Source organism: Anas platyrhynchos, chromosome 5 (genome assembly GCF_047663525.1).
Source record: "Anas platyrhynchos isolate ZD024472 breed Pekin duck chromosome 5, IASCAAS_PekinDuck_T2T, whole genome shotgun sequence".
Taxonomy (NCBI): Eukaryota; Metazoa; Chordata; class Aves; order Anseriformes; family Anatidae; genus Anas; species Anas platyrhynchos.
In genome coordinates this window covers 52,344,772-52,363,125 of record NC_092591.1, presented here as the reverse complement: position 1 = coordinate 52,363,125, position 18,354 = coordinate 52,344,772, and the positions used below count along the sequence as shown (strand labels likewise).

Here is an 18,354-nt window from a genome sequence, read left to right as displayed (position 1 = left end):
CCCTAACCAAGTAACTGAAAAAAAAATAAAAAATATATATACCCATGCTGTTCACTTAGCTGCAGTGTAACACAGGTTAATAATATGGAGATTTACTGATCTTCCCCTCCCACAAACATGGGCACATGAAGGTTAGACCTGAAATATAGACCAGGGCAGTTTCTATGACAGAAAGCTGTGCTATATAGGAAATTACCTCTTCTAAGTGAAAAACTCTGAACATTCCTCTGGGATAGAGAGAAGAATTAAAAAAAAAAAAAAAAAAAAAAAGGGAAAAAAAAGAAAAACAAGACTGGAAAAAAAGATCTAGCATCCTTTCTGTACTCAAATGAATCATAACCTGAAAACAAAAATTACAAGCAAAGTGGATTTTATCATTGTTTAACTACAGTGGACATAAAGAGGACATAAGCAACAAAAGCAGAGTGTTATACACAACTTGATGACCATTCTTATTTTATAAAAATGCTATGTTTTTATAAAAATATATCTCTGACCAGCTTCATCATTTCAGATACTGTTCTGTTTGCCTGTTGCCTGCCAGACTGGAAAAAGAAATGCAGGGGGCACTCAGACCTTATTCATTTCTGCATCTTTTTTTTTTTTTTTTTCCCCTCATGTACGGATTTGCCATGAAGGGAAAAAAAAGGCACATTAATGATGATGATGAGCAATAGTGTGCACAGAGAACATCTGACACGGAGGCAGCAGAGGGAACAAAACACTGACACAGGCACAGCCTGGGGAGGACAGCGTGCCCGGGGGGCTCTGGCACAGAAAGCCCCCACTGTGGCTCCACTGAGCTCAGCCTCAGGAATTTCTTAATGTTCAACAATTCTTTTCATCCAGAGAAGGCCATTTTCAAGGCTTGCAGGTTTTGTACAGTCAAAATGAATGCTGCCTGTTCCAATAGCAGGCCCCTGATACCACATTTCTCTCTTCCCTCATTTCCAGGTTTTTGTTTGTTTGTTTAGCCCTGATGTAGCTAAGCTGCCTCAGCGGAGAGCTCCTCAGGTGCTAAACCTGAAAACACATGGAAAAAAAATGTGCATCTCCCCTGCTATTTTTAGTCACCATAAACTCAGATGGAAGTGACCTTGGACCACGTTATATTAGTTATGGGGATTCTGAAAATATACTGCAGCCTCTTTCCTAGGGAGTGGCGTGTTTCACTGGCCACTTCCATACAGACAGTGCCAAACCCATGCTTTCTGAACAGTAAACATCTATATCCATGTGAATGTTGTATAGTAACATGCTCCAGCCATAGAAATGACTAGAACATCCCCTAAGAATCCCCTAAGACATAGTTTTAAGTACTGTCTATACAGCCTTACTTTGTTCTTCATTTCAAAGAGCTTTCTCCCTAAGTTTTTGTTGCAGATCCTCCTTGGGGTACATAAGTAAGAGGAGCAAGCCAGTAAGTCTATTTGTATATTGGCTGCACATTTTACCTCCCACTCTCATAAGGAGACCTGTCTCGTGCTATAGCTTTCTTTGTGGACAATGAAGAGCACGTGCAAAATTATAACAACCTCAGAATGTCTTTAGAAATACTGTGTATGGAAAAATAATAAACTACTAAGCAAATATGATGCTTCTATCTGTCCCTTGCACTCATCTCACCAATCATCCCACCACCCTTGCCTCCATGCCATGGTGTCTGAGACGGACCCATTCCTTCCAGCAGCAGCTCGACCTTCTTCTCAGCAGCTGGTCACTCTGCTCCTCATCGTCCCCACAGTTCCCCACAGCTCCACAACTCACCAAAGTTCATCTGCAGTAATTATTTGCTCCCTTTGCCATGGTGATTCAAGTTATGATATGCACACATGCCTTTGCTCTTCAGTTGTGATCAGCAAGCTCAAACTGCTTTGACACCACAGGATTTACTCTGAATTTTATGTTTCACCTCTCTTAACTCATAACTTAAACAGATTCCGTAATGCTACCAAGATGTAACTTGGCACTGCCAACAAATTACAAGAGGAGAAAGGTGTACTTCAACGTCTTTGAAAATGGCATTAAAAAAGGCCAATAGGTGCTTTTTATTTACACAAGAAGGACAGAAACAAAAAGAGGCATTTCACCAACCAAGGGGGTTAGATACTGTCTGATCTGAGAACAGAATGGGAAACAACTCAAAATGAAAAGCTTTTACAGAACTCAAAATAAATGATCATGTTCTAAGAGCCCCACGTATACATGCTTATTTGATCTTAGCTGAGGCTAGCTTTGGGCTGACACCAGGTTCTATCTCCCAAAAACATTTCTTTGTGAAAGCAGTCATCTTCTGGCACTGAAAAAAATTAATTACGTCTGGGCTCATTCAGGAAAAGGCAAACTTCACACATGTTAACAATGTCATGTCTCCATCTTCCCAGAAAGAGTGAAATAAGAAGCATAAAAAAGACTCCACAAGACCTTCTAAGAGAGTTAAGAGCATATTCATTAGAAATGAAATACAAAATACAGTGATGCAGCAGGACGAGGGGCAGCAGGTGAACAAGACCCCCATCATTCCTTACCCTCACCCCAATCCGAGGAAAGCACCTATATAATACAAATCAGAGACCTCCAACAGGGGGTAGAGGAGGGGTTTTACAAAGTGATTTTCTTGCTATACAGAAAATATATTATTTGCTGGAAGTCAATGCTGAGCTGTCAGGGGCCCAGGGCCAGTCACTCGGTGCTCAGGAACACCCCTGAAGGCACGCTGACCCCTACTGTTTCCCCACCAGTTTGCTGAACACATCGTAGATTTCTGGCTTTTCCTGTGCAAACTGCTCTGCTGTGTTTTTCTGGAGCCAGTCAGATGAACGCATCTGCTGCTGCAGGAGGCCAATGAGGTCACCGAGGTTGGAGCTACCAGAACAGGTAGGTTCCTGGTGGCGGGATACAAAAATGACTTCATCTGTGCTATCTGCTTTGCCATCCTGATCTGACTGACAAGGCTGCTCCTTTTCCTCAGCCAGGATCTCCTGCTCTCGCTCTTCCAAAACCTTGCGGATCCTCTGCATACCTGCAGAGGCATAAAGAGGGGAAATATTGGTGGATTAGTTTAAGCCACAAGGGTCTCCAAATCCCAGTCGGATCCAGAAAAATTTGGAGGATGGAAGGAAAGGAAGCATGGAGAAGACAAGGATAATAATAATAATAATAGGATAGTTTAGGATTAAGGAGAGGAGGAAACAGTGCTGCAGGAACTCCAGCGGGAGGAAGAAGGGAAGACATCACTCACCCAGCTGTAGTCGGTGGGTCTTGTCAGCAAAGATGATGCGGAACCATCCAGGCTCACTGCACTCAAAGGCTTTGCCGCAGGACAGGAGGACCTTGTTATCGAGAAAACGCCTCCAGAGCAACATCTCCTCCTCAAATGTTCCTGTCCTAAGGTACTGGGAGAGTCACCAGAAGGGCCAGAGGTTAGTCACATATAGGCTAACTCACTGAGATCCTCATGAATTTGTGATTCCCATGAGGTCTAAAAAGGCCAGGGGAGACACCTTTTACCTCTGAAGTACAGCAGTTGTGATAAAAAGGAAGAAATGGGGAGGAAAGTGGCTTGAGAGCAGTAAGATTCCTGCAAGGAGGGAAATGCACAGACAGACGAAAGGAAAAGCACGCACAGAAATACAAGGCAGTCCCTCCCTCTGCTCACCAGACATCAGATGGGGTTTTACCAAAATGCATATCACAATATTGAACTTTCCCCTGGACACAGCTGCATCGTCTGCCTGCCCTTGTCCCAGGAGAAGCCACCTTTCCTAGGCGTACCAACCTTTCGGAAATCAATCCAGACAAAGAAGCCTGCGTTGCGGTTGAGAAAAGGAACCCCAAGTGTCTTCAGCTCATCTGTCACGTACGTATGGGCAGCTTTTAGGCGGGCATGGTTGGCCCTCAGGTACACCTGGTTGATCCAGTCTAAACAAAGGGAGAAGAAGAAAAAAATTATTACAAACTGCCTAAGAATTCAGATCTGTTAAGGTTTCTAAAATACTCACAAAGCCTTTTTACATTTCACCTTTCAACTCCTTTTTTGTTTCCTCAAAGAACAGAAATGTGGACAAGAACTATTTAGCAATTTCATGTCTGTGTGCATCTTTTTCACCATTTCCCTACAGTCATGGCTTTTACAGCTATGGACTGTTAGCACTCCAAGCAGGGCAAAGCTAGAAATCCCAGTTCCATTCCCCTCTTTCCACAAGGTTGTACTCTTTTGCCTCTGCTCAGCTGGTGCTGCACAACACTAGCTACTTCTACACACTTAGCTTCTTCAGAGCTGCTCCTCTAACTGCTTCTGGGGAGCTCTGCAGAGATGTTGCTCTGCTGTGGACCTGTCAGCCATGGCTTACACAGGCAGCTTCAGGAACAGGGAAGGCTGCCAACTGCACACACAAGAGACCGCCTGGGAGAGTACAAGGATCCCACAAGGTACCGAGACACACAGCCAGCAGAGGATCCCATATCAAGCTGCTGACTCACCTCTGTCTCTAAGCAGCTGCGCAACCTTGTGCTGGACAGGTCCACAGACCCCATGGAAGTAGCACAAAGAAGCCACCGCGTTAGCAACATCTTGGTTCTCTGTGTACAAAGTACCAAAGCGAATCCCAGAGACAGCAAAATCCTGCAAAAGACACAGAGAGACTACTTTATTGCACAGGAAGGCTGAGATCCTACAACCATTGCCTTGTTCTTTCTTGCATAAGGAACCTGAGGACAGCAAGCCAACCACAGCGCTGAGGAAGCCACGGCACGGTGGCAACCAGCACTCACCTTGCTTATTCCCCACATCACATGGGTCCTCTGTGGATCAGGCAATCTGTATGTAGAAGGATGCAGATGGGCAGTTAGTGTCATAGGTGCTGAAGCTTTTGGGTCACCAGTGCAGCATTGCGAAAACAGAGAGGCAGCATTACACAGTGACAGGCAGCGCAGCACGGAACAGCAGGCAGGCAGCAAAATCCCAATCTGACCTAACTTTGGAAGCAAGGAATTCCCAGGAACTAATTTTAGATGAGATTTTTAGATATTTCAGATATATTGATACTTCCAGCAAGTGCTGTACTTCACGCACAAGTTTTCTGCATGTATATAGCTTGTACATTTAATGCTACAAATCAATTTCTATTGATTTCAATTTCTAAGAATTTAAAGCAATTTTCTTTCCTTATTTCTTTCAAACCACAACACTTTGCAGAAGGAGATTCTTCCTTTGCAATGCTGTACGTCCAAGCTCAGCAATGCTGAGAAAACAGCCAAGTATAATTTTATTTCTTTGCAAATGAGCACAAAAAGAAAGATAGCACCACTGGTGAAAAACAGAAAGAAAAAACAATTATAATAAATATATTAAAATATGAGTTTTGCAAAACATTTTGTATCATTAAATTAATACCTAATAAAACCCATTCTCAAATCTGTAGTGACACTGTGATCCGTGACTACTGTATGAAAAAACAGAAAGTAAACGGCAACAGAAGGTCTTTATAGCATCAACAGAAACATGGGAAAGAGGCAGCAATGTTTAAACGGGAAAGAAAAGCCTCACTCTCAAGAAATGAAACATTCATTGCCATTCTGGGGGGACTGGCACAAGCAAGTACCAAAGCACACGCTGGAAAGGGTATCACAGCAGAAAATGAACATTTTTTCCTTGCTAGATTTTTCCTTGCACTTGAAAAAAATGCATTTGCCATTCAGAAATTACAATAATAATAACAAACAATGTAATGCAGATTCAGAATTTGCTAGCTCATGACTTAACTTCCAGTCACAAGTTCTCAGCAAGGCATCATGTTGAATTGTCACTGGAAGATGGCCAGGGAAGTAGGAGCTGATTTTACCTGTCCATGCCCAGGACACTGTGAAACGTGGCTGATTCATCAAAAACTGACAGCATGTAGATCTCATCTACTATCACATGCAATTCATGTCTGCAAAAGGACAAAATGGAAGTTACAAAAAAAAATGCTGCTTCTGGGCTTAGAAGCAAAGAGAAATTCTGGATTCTGCAAAGACTGGCTTTATACAAAGAAGAGGGACACCAAATTTTGTAGCACAGAAGCACTTTTTGACAGCTTGGAAGGTCTGTTATGTGTACACTGAATCGCTTTGAGTTATATCCAGCTAATTGTTACACACTGCAATCATACAATGAGAAAAAAAAAACAGTCATTTCCAATGCACTTGTGAAAATGAACTGCTGCAGGTACCACCCTTCTAGAGTACGATGTATCATCACCCACTCAGAATTGACCAAATTTCAGAGAGCATCAGTGAGGAAGCTGGGCAGACATATTCAATTATTTATTAATATTTCTGTATGTTTTTCTCTGCACATACAGAAAAACTGGGAGGAAAGGAACTCAGATTCCTACCAAAGACACACAGCACAGCAGCAAAATAAAGCTTTTATTCCTTGACATAAGTTTCCTTCCCACTCCTGATGACTGGAAGGTCCACGCTCCCTTCTCCCCGCCAGCCCTCTCTCCTCTCTTAAGCCTGCTGCATGCTGTGTGAAGAACAGGCTTTATGCCCGACTAAGAAAATATTCACATATAAATTAGGAGACAGCAAGTAGTCCGACAGACTCTGAAAGCCGTATTTGACTCAGGATACCTCAGCCCTCCAAACTGACATACCTTTTAGCAAATTCCAGGTAATCCCGTAATTCTGACAAGGAATAGATGTCCCCAAGGGGATTTTGGGGATTCAGTAGAATTAAGGCCCTTACAGTGATGCCCTGCAGAACACAAAAAATGCAGTAGTAAGAGAGCATTCATCACAGGATAGATTTTTCAGTTCCTCCACTGGAGCACTGAATGCGACACAAGACTCCCCTTCAGCTTTCACCATGACAATTTCACCTCAAAGGTTAGATTTGTAAGAGACAACTTTTAGCCACAAATTAAGATATTTTTATAATTACAGCACTTGCAAAGGGAACTGGGGAAAACACTATAGAATCAGTCTACGATTTTGAAAAGGGGGAGTTCTGCTATGATTGCTGCCATCTGGTAAGCCAATTTATAACAAAGATGCTCTCACACATTCGCAGAGTGGAGGAGAATTGTGTCTCAGCTGTATCAGCAATCAGGAAGGAACAGATTACTGAAGGTTGCCCATGAATGAGGCAAGAAAGAGAGGAATTTGAGCTACGAGAATGCAAATTGCTCACATTTAGAGCACATGCGGCTGGAGATGTCAGAGCCAGTGACGATGTAAAGATGCAGCTAAACCTACACTGGGTTTAGGACAATTTCAAAACCTACAGACTAAATATTCAAATACAATCTGCATTTGCCTTCTAAATTTGCCCCTCCTGCAAATATTCTTCATCGTCTTACTTGATTCTGCTGCACTACTGAGTACAGCATTTGTTTTTGGGGTAACTCAGCTGGCCTTCCCAAAGGAGAAACTCTGGGTAGTCCCTACTACCAGGCTATATGTACTCTGGGTAGTCCCTACTACTATATGTAGCGCGTGCCCAGCTACATATGACATGGTGGGATTCCTCTTGCAAGTGAGGCTCAGTACTCTGCCGTAAGTGCAAACAGGATTTGCAAGGAGCCTGATCTCAGCCTTTCTGCAAGGACCATGAGAAAGCCGGGTGCTAGGTTCTGAAATTGTTTTGGTCTTCAGGCCATTTCTGGGACCAGCCATTTCAAACATACCACTGACTTAATACAAAGAATTTGAATACTTGTAGACCGATAATAAAAAGCTCAGCTACACTCACCTCTGCACGGGCATCCTGCAAGGCTTTTTCCAGTTTTTCCACTGTAAGCTGAAAAGGCCGAGTGCTTGTTCCAGTAATCTGAAAGACATCGCAAACATACAAAAAAGGCCAAATTATTTCAACAGAGTCTCCTTGAGCCATTCCCCTGAGAAACGTCCCCCAAAACAAAATGAAAACCTAACAATAATGACCAACAATGAAGAGCATCCACTCTTATCTTTTTATACTACAGAAAGAGTAAACAAATGAAAACAAAGAAATGTTCACCATAGACAGGCCACAGGCACAGAATTTTCTGGCCATTCTTAATAACTACAGCAATGCCAAATCTCCATGTGCTCTTCGACCCCAGACCATCTCTAGCGGGACAGCACCTACTTCTGTCTCCAAGGTTCAAAATAGCCATCTTCCCCCCTCAACAGCCATTACTACACATTTATAGGAAGTAAGATACAAGAAAAGGAGAAGACTGGAATCCAGATTTATGCCCTCAAACAAGTTTCTTGAAAACTACATGTCCAGTTTCCCAACAATAAATGGGAAAACACCCACAGGCTGCTGCCTAGCCTTGTCCTGAGGTCCCCAGAGCTTGACACTTTCCTGTGCCAATTATTTTTTGACTGCAGAGGTTGATACATGTATTCCCTCCTCTCAATTCTTACCTTACTGTCTAAATAGGCATACACCAGCTTCACATTGCCATACAGAAAGACGCTCCGGGTGATACCACCGTAAAAGGGAGTAGCAATCAGAACAGCCTCTGGAACCGAGACAACAAAATTTGTCAGCCACAGGCCCCAGTCCTTCTCTCTCTTCTAGCATATTTCAGCTAAGCATGAAAGCTTTTCTACACTTATGCCTTCTGGAAACATTTTAATGTTACTGCCTTTTTCTCTACTTTCTTTCTGTATTAATTCTTCAGTCTTCTGCAAGAACTAGGACACTGTACATCCATCCTCGGTAACTCTTGTAAGCTTGAGCATAGCCCACATTTAGTGGGCTAAACAGAACACCCCAAACAGTGAAGGCAGACAGGGTGAGACACAGAGTGTGAGCACCAGAGATCTGCAGAGTGTGAAGGTGATGAATTTCACAGCACAATGCTGCAGGAAACAAGAACCTTGCAGTTCTAGAACCTTGCTTCTATCAAACAATATTTAAACTGAGTAACTTATTATTTCCCAAGAAAAACAAACATTGAAAACATCTCCCGGCAATCCACTTACCTCCTGGATCACAAAGGACCGTAGCTAACGCAGAAAACAAAGAGCCACAACCATTCAGAACAATCACCTAGAGAAGAAAGAGACAGGTTAGTGATAAATCAGTCCATAGAAAGATACCACGACAAAAAATGATTTCTGACAGTATCAACAAAATGTATTTGCTCCCTAATCATCTAGCACAGATGTTCCCAGAATTTTCCTGCTGAATTCCCACTTCTACCAGAAATAACTTTAATCCTGTACTCTGTTTTATGATGCTTCGTCCAGGTGCCTTTCTTGATTGTAATACGCAACATAGTATTTAGAAATAGCAGGTTTTATGTTGGGGGAAAAAAAAAAATAGTTCTGAAGCTTTAGAAAGGCAAAATCCTTGTCACCAGCTAATTTGCATTATGTTCTCTTTGTGGTAACAGCAGCTCCTGCCTCCTGCCAAATTTGTGCAACAGTGGAAATTGTCATCTCATACGGGGCAATTTTGACTCCTGCTTCTAGAAGACCAACGTCCCTTGACGTCTAGAAGACTTAAGGTCCCTTGAGTTCAATCCAAGAATCAGGTAGAATCTGCTGCCTTGGAGGGGCAATGATCAGCAAACTGATCAGTCACGACTTCAGCGTATTTGAAGTAGGGGCCTCTGCTTGAACCACGGTATCCAGAGCAGCAGTGGCTGCTCCTGCTGCCTTTACAACCCAGCAAAAACAGGACTGATGCATGCACCAAGCCCAGCCTACATCCCTCGTAGGTCAGCAAGTCCTGCAAAGTCTGAAAAAGTCTGCTCTTGCCAAGTAAAACTACTCTTGGCTTAACGACAGATTTTGTCCTGAGGTGTAGCAGCAAAATGGTAAAAAAAATTAAACCCAGCTGAAACAATGGGCACTCTTTGTCCTTGAGGGACACAAGCACCATAGGTCCCAGAGCTGAATACGGAGATAAAAGCATAAAGCCACATTGAAAGCAATGGCATGAAAAGTTGGCACACAAAAGTAAAGAATAAGGCAAATGAACAGCAGAACTGAAGTGTTTTGGCTAAAGTGTTCATCAAAAGCTACTAAAATGGCTATGATTCAATCTCATTTACATGATAAAAGGCTGTCATCTTACAAAATCACTTGTTTAAAAAAAAATAAGATGAAATTGTTTGACAACAAATGGCAATACATTAGAATAGACACCAATGGAAAGTGGGTTACCCACATTTTCTGCCTTAAGAGGTGCAGGGGCCTTGCAGTAATAGGTCAAAAACCGAGCCACTTCCTCCCGTAAACTGAGAAAGACACAAAAGCAAATATTGATTCAGCTTATTCTCCAAGAGGCTGGGCTTCCCCAGGTCCGCATCTCAGGAAAATAAAGCCAGGGCACAGTAAAGTCTGATGCAGATAGCTAGAAAACAGGATAGCTCAGGCCCGTGCCACAGACACGACTGTTACACATGGCAAAGGTGTCACGGATAATAGCTACAGCTAGGCATACATTTCTGAAGAGCTTTAACTGAGAACAGAGCTGAAGGATTCAGTGTTCATGATGTCTCAAGGAACTTTTTGGAGTTACTTGATCTGTTAATGTATACAGTATTCTTAAAACTGCATTGGCTTTAGAAAATCAGCATCTTCTCTTACATAAAAGGATTTTTAACTGGATTTTTAACTGGGTTTTTAACTAGCTGGGTGACTAATTTACACTTTTGAGAAGAAAAAGATGATTAAGTGACCTAGAAAAGTTTTAACTAATGTGTAGCAGAAGTGGTTTGTACTCATCCCCTTTGTTTATCAGACAAGTACTCAAAAAGCGAAGCATTACAGGCATGGGAAGACTTACAACATATGTCCCTTCCAGTCAGGATACTGAAGCAGTGGAGGCTCCATGAGGTTCATATCGGTCTGCGTCAGCTGTGAGCAACAGAAAGAGGCATTAAAAGCACAATCACAGAAACCAGAAACATGGAAATAGATAGATGCACGTGCAGGCACACACCTGCATAGACACACACACACAAAACTTCAACAGCCTTAAAACTGGATTGAGAAAGCCAGTGACCACCAGAATTAATGCAGCTGGGACGGTCAGCAAGGATCAGCAAGCTGACCAGTGACAACTGCAGTTTATGGAAGGTCTTTGCTAAATGATTGCAGCCAAAGCTTCTCTGCCCCGAGATCTACAGAAAGGATGCCAAACAGGCAATACAAGTGATGCCCATAAAAAAAGAAGCCTGCCAAAGACCTTCTGAACAAATGAAGCAATCAAGTGTCCCAAGGAGTGCTTTGCCACGTTGTAAGAACAGCAGCTTTCAGCTGGCAATTAAGTTCCAATTATGGAAGCTCTAGCATCATGAAAGCTCAGGTCTATATTGTCAGAAAGAGACAGGATTTAAAATCACAATCTGATACATATTTCCTTTTTTCTTTTTTTTTTTTTTTTAAACTTTCAACATATTAATTTTTAATGAATTCTACCTTTCATTTATATTTCACTTCCAAGTTACTTCAGACCTACAGTTCTGATAAGTCCTTGTAAGCATTAGAATGTAACAGGAGCCTTCAAAAGACAAGCGAAAAATAAAATTATCTTCTTGAATGTCTTCCCTAGGGCAGGTATTCTGTCCTTTATTAGGAGCTTATTCTGTTCTCAAAGTCAGATTCACCTGAACTGTGGGCAAGCTCTAGAGCCCTTTTTAATGTTTATATTTAGATAAAATAAGCACACTGCTTTTATCTAAATATTTTCAAGGTTGTCATTATCAGGGTTTCACAAAATCCAGTTCTATGAAGTTGCAAGGGGAAGTGCAGCAGTGATTAGGGCAGAAGGAAAAGGACATTTGACACGAACAAAAAGGGGATAAACAAATGTTATGTGCAATGTAACTTCCAAACATTTGATGGCAACCAGTCTATGAGTTAATACTAACAAACACAGGGGAGTGTGGACACGACAAGTAAGTGATGGTGCAAAAGAGGAAGGAAATTTAACATGCAGTGTGAATGTCTACCACAGAATAACAAAACCACAACATTCTGTATTGGTGTTTTAATAACTTGTGCCAAGCTCTGGAAACTGGACAGTTTAAAGACACTGTCCTCATCCCATGCAGAATTACAACCTGCCATTTGGGGAATAAAGTTCCTTTATTCATCTGTAGATGTTCATGAAGCCTATGTAGCACAGAACTATGTCTCCTTAGATCTCTCTCCTAAACTTGTCTAGAGAATGCAACATAAAACGTATCAGCAGACTTGGCCAAAAAGGGCTATGCAATAATAAAGAGGAGAACCCTTAAAGATAATGCTTTAAGGGCTAAGGAAATCAGATGGGCCATCCAAAATTAAGATTGTCTGAGATCTCAAGCCGCAGAATATTAATTATCCAATTTAAGGGTCAAACGTTGAAGACAGAAATCTGATATGCTGCTTTATTCAGTGGGAACAGTATTTATTTTCCCCAATAGCAACAAATTATTTTTCCCTGCAATCCCAGCTGGCACAGCATTCAGTGAAGCCCTGCTGTAACTGGGCTGTGACGAAGAAGCTGGAAACAATAACACTGTCCAACTCGTCGCCACCTGCACGATGGCTCATCACACTACAGCTTATTCTCACGATAAGGCTAACGAAGATGCAGCTGATTGCTGTCTCCCTCTGTACTACTTGCTGCAGACGCCATGTTAGTGTAGGGGAAGGACAGTGAACGAAGGGAGGTACAACCTACACAGCCCAGAGGGCACCTCTTGTGTGCACAGCCGCCAGGCAGCAGCTCTGCCTTACCTGTTCTTTTAGCTGGAAGGCCGAGTGGTGGGGTAGCATCCCCGAGTCAGTGGTGTGGCGGGCAGGAATAAAACAAGGAACATTTTGAGGGTGGGAATTGGTGGAACGGGAGTAACAGTGAGCTTCAAAGTGCAGAGACTGACTGCCAGAACCCCAGCCACCTTCCCTCCCCACAGGCAGCTTCAGCTAGGAAAAGTGCAGCCTTTCCGCCTTGGAGGCTGAATCCGGGCAATAAATTTAATGGAAATCAAGAAACATTCCTCTAAGGCACAGGTCTGTCATTTTCTTTTGTCTTTTTTGTTGTTTATTCCTGATTCATGTCATTTGTTTCATGCAATTGAACAAAGTGTCTGACAAGCAGCCGATCCACTATGATTTCAAGAGGTTTCACAAGATGTCCCATTCACTGCTGCCACCCTCTCAAATTTTAGGGAAGTTCAGAACTAGGAGTCCAAACTGTGAAACTTTACAATGGACAGAGCCAACTTCCTCTGTCCCAGGCTATGAAGACCCTCGAAATTAAAGAGAGATCAAAACTAGTTCTGAGACTTCTGTATTAAATGAAATATGGTCAGTGGGAGGAAATAAAATTCATCTTATTTTCATGTAAGTACTGAGCCTTAAGTATTTGAATGAGCCAAATACATTCCCACAAACACACTATGAAAAGGAACAGAAAAATATCCCTGTTCCTATCCTCCTGCTAAAATAACAAAAGTAAGTGTACAAAGAGCTGGATTCAAAAGTGACTTCCAACCAGAAGAAATACACAAGGAGAAACTTAACTAGAGAACCCTGAACAGCAGCAATAATACTAGGAAAGTAGAGACACTGAGGAGGAACTACACAGCACATTTGCTTTTCTTTTTGGAATAGAACTTACCCGTTTAGACATCAGGTCAAAGCAGAGTTTATTCTCACTGGTGCCAAAATTAATTATACCCTAGAAAAAGAAAGAATTTATCATTTAGGGACACAAAAAAACCACATGTACATACCACCACCTTCGCTGTCACTTCACTGATGTGCCCTCAAAGAGCTTACCAAGGAAGTCAAAACACAGTTCACAGAAATACAGAACGTAATATAGAACTGGAGATGTATATGTATGTTTGAGTGTTTACATACATATCTCAGGCACTTAGCTTCTTAGGCAATAAACTTTGTGAAAATGAATAGCTACTAACAATTTGTACTTCTTCACAAGACACGTTTAATTTATTCTTGAATTCACTCATCGTTATGCATCTAACTGCAAACACATCTAAAATGATTCTGGGGAAACTGAGGTTTACACTTCTGCAGCAGCTTGAAGAAATGTTTTTGATACATTTCTTTATCTAAAATAACTCATTTATCAGTCGTTACCATTCCACTCCGCTGATTTTTTCAAATAACCACCTAAACACAGTCATTACATTTTCCCCTGTGGAGAGACTGTCCTGCAGTTCCAGGTCTAGGATTTGGCCCTGCTTATTTTATATTATATATTAGATGCTGAAGAGCTCAAGTCTACTAGCACATTTTCATTACTGGAAGAGGTTGGATAAATAAACTTAAAAAAATACCAAAGGCAACCTAAACAATTGTACATTTATGATGTTTCTAAAATACAAGCCCAATTTTAGGCATTTCTTTAAAAATCTACTACTTACATTATTAGTAGAAGCCAGTAGAAGAGTTAGTAGAAGTGAGAGTTTCTGCCTTATAACGCACCTCTATCAAAAAATTGACTGTGTTTTTGTGTCTTAAAAATCTATTTTTCAACTCCCAACACTGTGTGTGACTCAAGTCAGGGCTCAGAACAAAACATTTAAAAAATTTCAAGGAGTTCAGCATCTGAATGCAGGATCTCTTTAAAAGTAACCCACGGATAAATCATTATTTATAATCACTACACTTGTTACTTATTCAATACCAATTATTAACATTCAGCCTCTGTGCCACAAGGGGGTGTGTGACGAGCTACTTACAACCGAGCAGCACAGCTGAAACGGGCAGGGAAAGTTCTGAGGTTTTTTGTTTTAAATGTCTACTGCTCTGTGGTTTTATCTCATCCACCACCCATCACCAGCAATAATCGGTGACTGTCCTCAGGGGGTGGTGGGATAAAAAAGAGGAACAGCGTGTTCCTGCAGGTTTCTTTCGCCTTTGAAGGTCTGCTACGGCCACTGGCTGGCTCCCAACAGGAAAACCTGGGCATGCAAACCTGTGCTGAACACAACGTTCACCTTTGACGTGGGAGTGATGGGCATAGTTACTTTTTATTTCACGTCCCAGAACAAACAGCTTGGCCCACCACGTCTGCGTGAGCCAGGAAAACAGTCGGAGACTCGCACTCACATTGGGGTTCTTGTCTTCATCGTACTTGTCAGCATGATAAGCTTTGTACCCCTCCTCGGTGGAGCCCCGGAAAATGTTGACGACGTTGCCCCGAGCGGAGAGGTAGGGGCTCCTCTGGAAGTCACCGGGGTGGCAGAAGCCGTGCATGTCAACGCTCCTCTCGGCCTGCGATCGAGCCCGCAGCTCTTGCAGGTCGCCTCCTCCTCCGAGGCCGGTCATTTCGGACAGCGCCTGGTTGAAGTCCAAGCCCCGAGGCATCGCGATGGAAGAGGAGGAGCCGCTGTGGCTCTGCTTCAGGATGCTGAGCATCTGGGCGAAGACATTGAACATGCGGTACTCATGCTCCCGCTCCAGCTCGAAGCGCCGCTGCTCCAGCTGCATCCGGCGCTCCTCCACGTCCAGGTCTCGCTGAAATCGGCGCTCCTCCATCTGCAAGAAGCGCTCCTCCATGGCCCGCTGAGACGTCAGGGTCTTCAGCAGGAGGTCGTCAAGAGGGTCCTTCACCCGCTGGCCTTTCCGCTTCTTCCTCAGGCGATGCAAGGCGGAGAAGCCAGGCCGGGGAACCATGTTCTGCATCCGTGACGAGCTGGCCATGTTGGACTCACTGAAACCTGCGAATATTTGAAAGTAGGAAGAAAAATGAAACGTGCAGCAAGTGAAATGGTGCAGACACATTTTGCAACCTTCCACTGCCCCTCCTAGAAAACACCAGACTAAATACAGTAGGATTTTAAAGGAAAAACAAAGTAAAATCAGTTAGGTACATCCTAGGAGTATGCTAGTTTGGTGGTATTTATTTATTTTTTTTTAAACTTCACATGCTGGGCTCCCCATTTCGCTGCCAGCCCCTGGCCTGGCTCCCCATTTGCTCTCTGAATTGACCTTAATGAGTCAACCCCTTCCGACAGCGCTGCCCTTGGCTGCCTACGCAACCACCAGGGTGAGGACAGAGCGTTTCTTCCTGATCTCGGAAATAAGGCTCACGCTGATCACCACCTCTCTTCCTCCCAAGCACGCTGTGTTCTTCCATCAACCTGTCCGAGGCCGGCTGGAAATCTCTGTGATTTCCAGACTCCACCTTCCACTGCAGCCAAGTAACGTCTGTTGCACGCCCAACTCTCGTCTCCTTTACACACACAATCTGTTTCTACCAGTGACTTCCAAACACGTCTTCTTTCCAAGTCCTAATCAACAAATTAGAAAGCCGGGCAATGATTATCCCCAAGCATTCTTCACTGCTGAGAGGTCTAAAAGATTAGATAGGGAAAACATTTAACCAGAGCGCAAGGAGAGTTTCACCTGCAGGTTTGCTGTGTCGCAAGGGCAGAAGAGGGTCTCCTGATACAATTCAGCATGAGGACTGCAGACAGCCCTGGTCATGTTCAATTGACACCAAAAAGCATGCAATTTTTATTTTTTTTTTTGAATAATGTACGCACTGTCAGCATTATATGCAGAAATCCAGCATGAATGCCTATCCCAGCTTATAGCGGATGCGACAGTCCTTTGGATTTCATACGCGGTACTTAGCCTAGCATGGTAATTGTAGAGGTTTTTTTTTAACCTGCAGCAAGACACATTTCGAGAATTGCCACAAGACTATTAATGCGGATACCAGCCTTCTACTTTAAAGCTTTTTGGGACGTGGAATCCTTATTGGATCCAAACGCCAGCGCATAAAAAGAAAAACCAAACCAGGTGTCCATCTCCGCACCAGAAAAAAAAAAAATAATCATCTCTTTCTGAGAAACGAGGCAGCAACCTTATGCTGGAATGTAAAAGGCCATCCCTACCTGAAGGTGAAACACTGGTTTCAGTGGGAACCTCCACCCTGGAGATGGGAGAGTTGTCCTGGGCCCTCTCCAAGAAGGCTCTCTCCATCTCCCCTTCTTCGGGGGAGCCCTGCTGGTAAGCCAAGGCGGCTGGGGGCTCGGGGGTCAAGCAGTGCTCATCAGAGTTCACCTCCTCACATTTGATCTCCATCAGTTCGGGGTGCTGTGCGTGCCCGAAGGCGAACTGGTGGTGGTGGCGGTGGTGGTAGCTCTCCACCATGGCGCCCTGCAGCACCTGCTGGGCCATCACGCCACCACCCAGGGCGTAGGGCAGCGCGGGGCGGCTGTTGAGCACGCGGTCCATCACGTCGAAGAACTTCCAGCCGCGACCACCCCGCGGGGCCTTGGCGTTGTCCTTCAGCCGCCGGTACTCCAGCTTCATCTTCTTGATCTTCTCCCGGCACTGGTCGCCCGTGCGGTGGATGCCCTTCTCCCGCAGCACCTCGGCGATGCGGTTGAAGACGTGCTGGTTGCGCAGGCAGCTCTCCAGCTCCACCTGCACCGCCTCGTCGGCCCACAGCTGCAGCAGCTCCACCACCTCGGGGTCCGACCAGTTGCTGCCCCTCTCGTACTTCTTCCCCCGAAAATCCATCCCGACCGCGGGCTGCGGGACACGGCGGCGAGCGGGGCCGGGGGGCTCCGAGCCTGCCCAGCCCGGCACCCGGCCCCCCGAGCCCACGGCCCGAGGGGCTCCGGGGGGGGCCGGGGCCGCCCCCCCGGCCGCAGGAGCCCCTCGCCCCCCGTCCCTCACGGCCGCCCGGGGGCTCCGCGTCCCCCCCCCCCGGCCCCGGCCCCGGCCCCGGCCCCGGCCCCTCACGGGCGAGGCGCGGCCGCCGGCGCCCCTGTCCCGGCTGGGCACGGCTCGGCTCGGCTCGGCTCCTCCGCTAGAGCCGGGCGGAGCGAGCTAGCGGGGAGCCGTGCCGGCATGTTCACATCCGGGGTGACAGCACATGCGTGCAGCCCTTATTCCGGGATAATTTAGCCCGTGCCAGCCGCTGGCCGCGCTCCCGTGCCGTGCCGGGAGAAGAGGGAAGGCGCAGAGCCTCCCTTCAGCCCTCCCTTTGCTCGGCACGGCTCGGCTCGGCTTGTCTGGGCTATGATGGGTCAGGCTGGCGGCTGCCCGAGCCGTGCCGAGCCGTGCCAGAGCCGCCCCGCCCGGCCCCGCCTCGCCCGGTCCCCGCCCGGCGGTGCCAGGCACGGCTCGGCTCGGCACGGAGCTCGGGGAGGGGAGGGGACGGGAGGGGGCCCCCCGCCGCGAAAGCTGGGCGAAAAGGGGGCGAAAATGACCGGCTTCGGGGCCGTGGTGGCGAGTTCTGTGAAAAGTGCCTTTATGGGGAGAAAAAAAAAAAAAAAAAAAAAAAAGCTTTTCAAAGCTTTTCAGCCTTGCCTCACAACTTATGCTCAGATCGCAGTTGGGATTTCCTCAGTTTTTCTGCTTCCACACCTCTGTGTGGCTCCCTAA

General features: G+C 45.0%; 1 protein-coding gene across 2 annotated transcripts; it reads right to left on the bottom strand.

The window, feature by feature from the left end:
* Window positions 1–2,425: 2,425 nt before the first annotated feature.
* ACCS (1-aminocyclopropane-1-carboxylate synthase homolog (inactive)) lies at window positions 2,426–18,056 on the bottom strand. Of its 2 annotated transcripts, XM_027459193.3 has the most exons (16): window positions 16,854–18,056; window positions 15,061–15,671; window positions 13,601–13,660; window positions 12,718–12,729; window positions 10,778–10,848; window positions 10,157–10,226; window positions 8,965–9,031; window positions 8,401–8,498; window positions 7,739–7,816; window positions 6,642–6,742; window positions 5,844–5,933; window positions 4,774–4,819; window positions 4,483–4,624; window positions 3,779–3,921; window positions 3,242–3,395; window positions 2,426–3,022 (listed from the first exon to the last, which is right to left on the bottom strand). In XM_027459193.3, the coding sequence occupies exons 1-16, from the start codon at window positions 17,482–17,484 to the stop codon at window positions 2,724–2,726; spliced, it is 2,673 nt and encodes an 890-aa protein (XP_027314994.2). In that variant the 5' UTR covers window positions 17,485–18,056; the 3' UTR covers window positions 2,426–2,723. The 2 variants fall into 2 exon arrangements, with proteins under 2 accessions (XP_027314994.2, XP_027314995.2); XM_027459194.3 differs by lacking the exon at window positions 12,718–12,729 and having other exon boundaries at window positions 16,854–18,055.
* Between the last annotated feature and the right edge of the window lie 298 nt (window positions 18,057–18,354).

Excerpts from the sequence above, each read along its gene's own strand:
- ACCS (XM_027459193.3), bottom strand. The coding sequence starts at position 17,484 with ATGGATTTTCGGGGGAAGAAGTACGAGAGGGGCAGCAACTGGTCGGAC. Across the intron at positions 13,661-15,060 it reads ATGAAGACAAGAACCCCAAT|GGTATAATTAATTTTGGCAC; the intron begins GTGAGTGCGAGT and ends TTCTTTTTCTAG. Across the intron at positions 6,743-7,738 it reads TGCAGGATGCCCGTGCAGAG|GGCATCACTGTAAGGGCCTT; the intron begins GTGAGTGTAGCT and ends TGTGTTCTGCAG.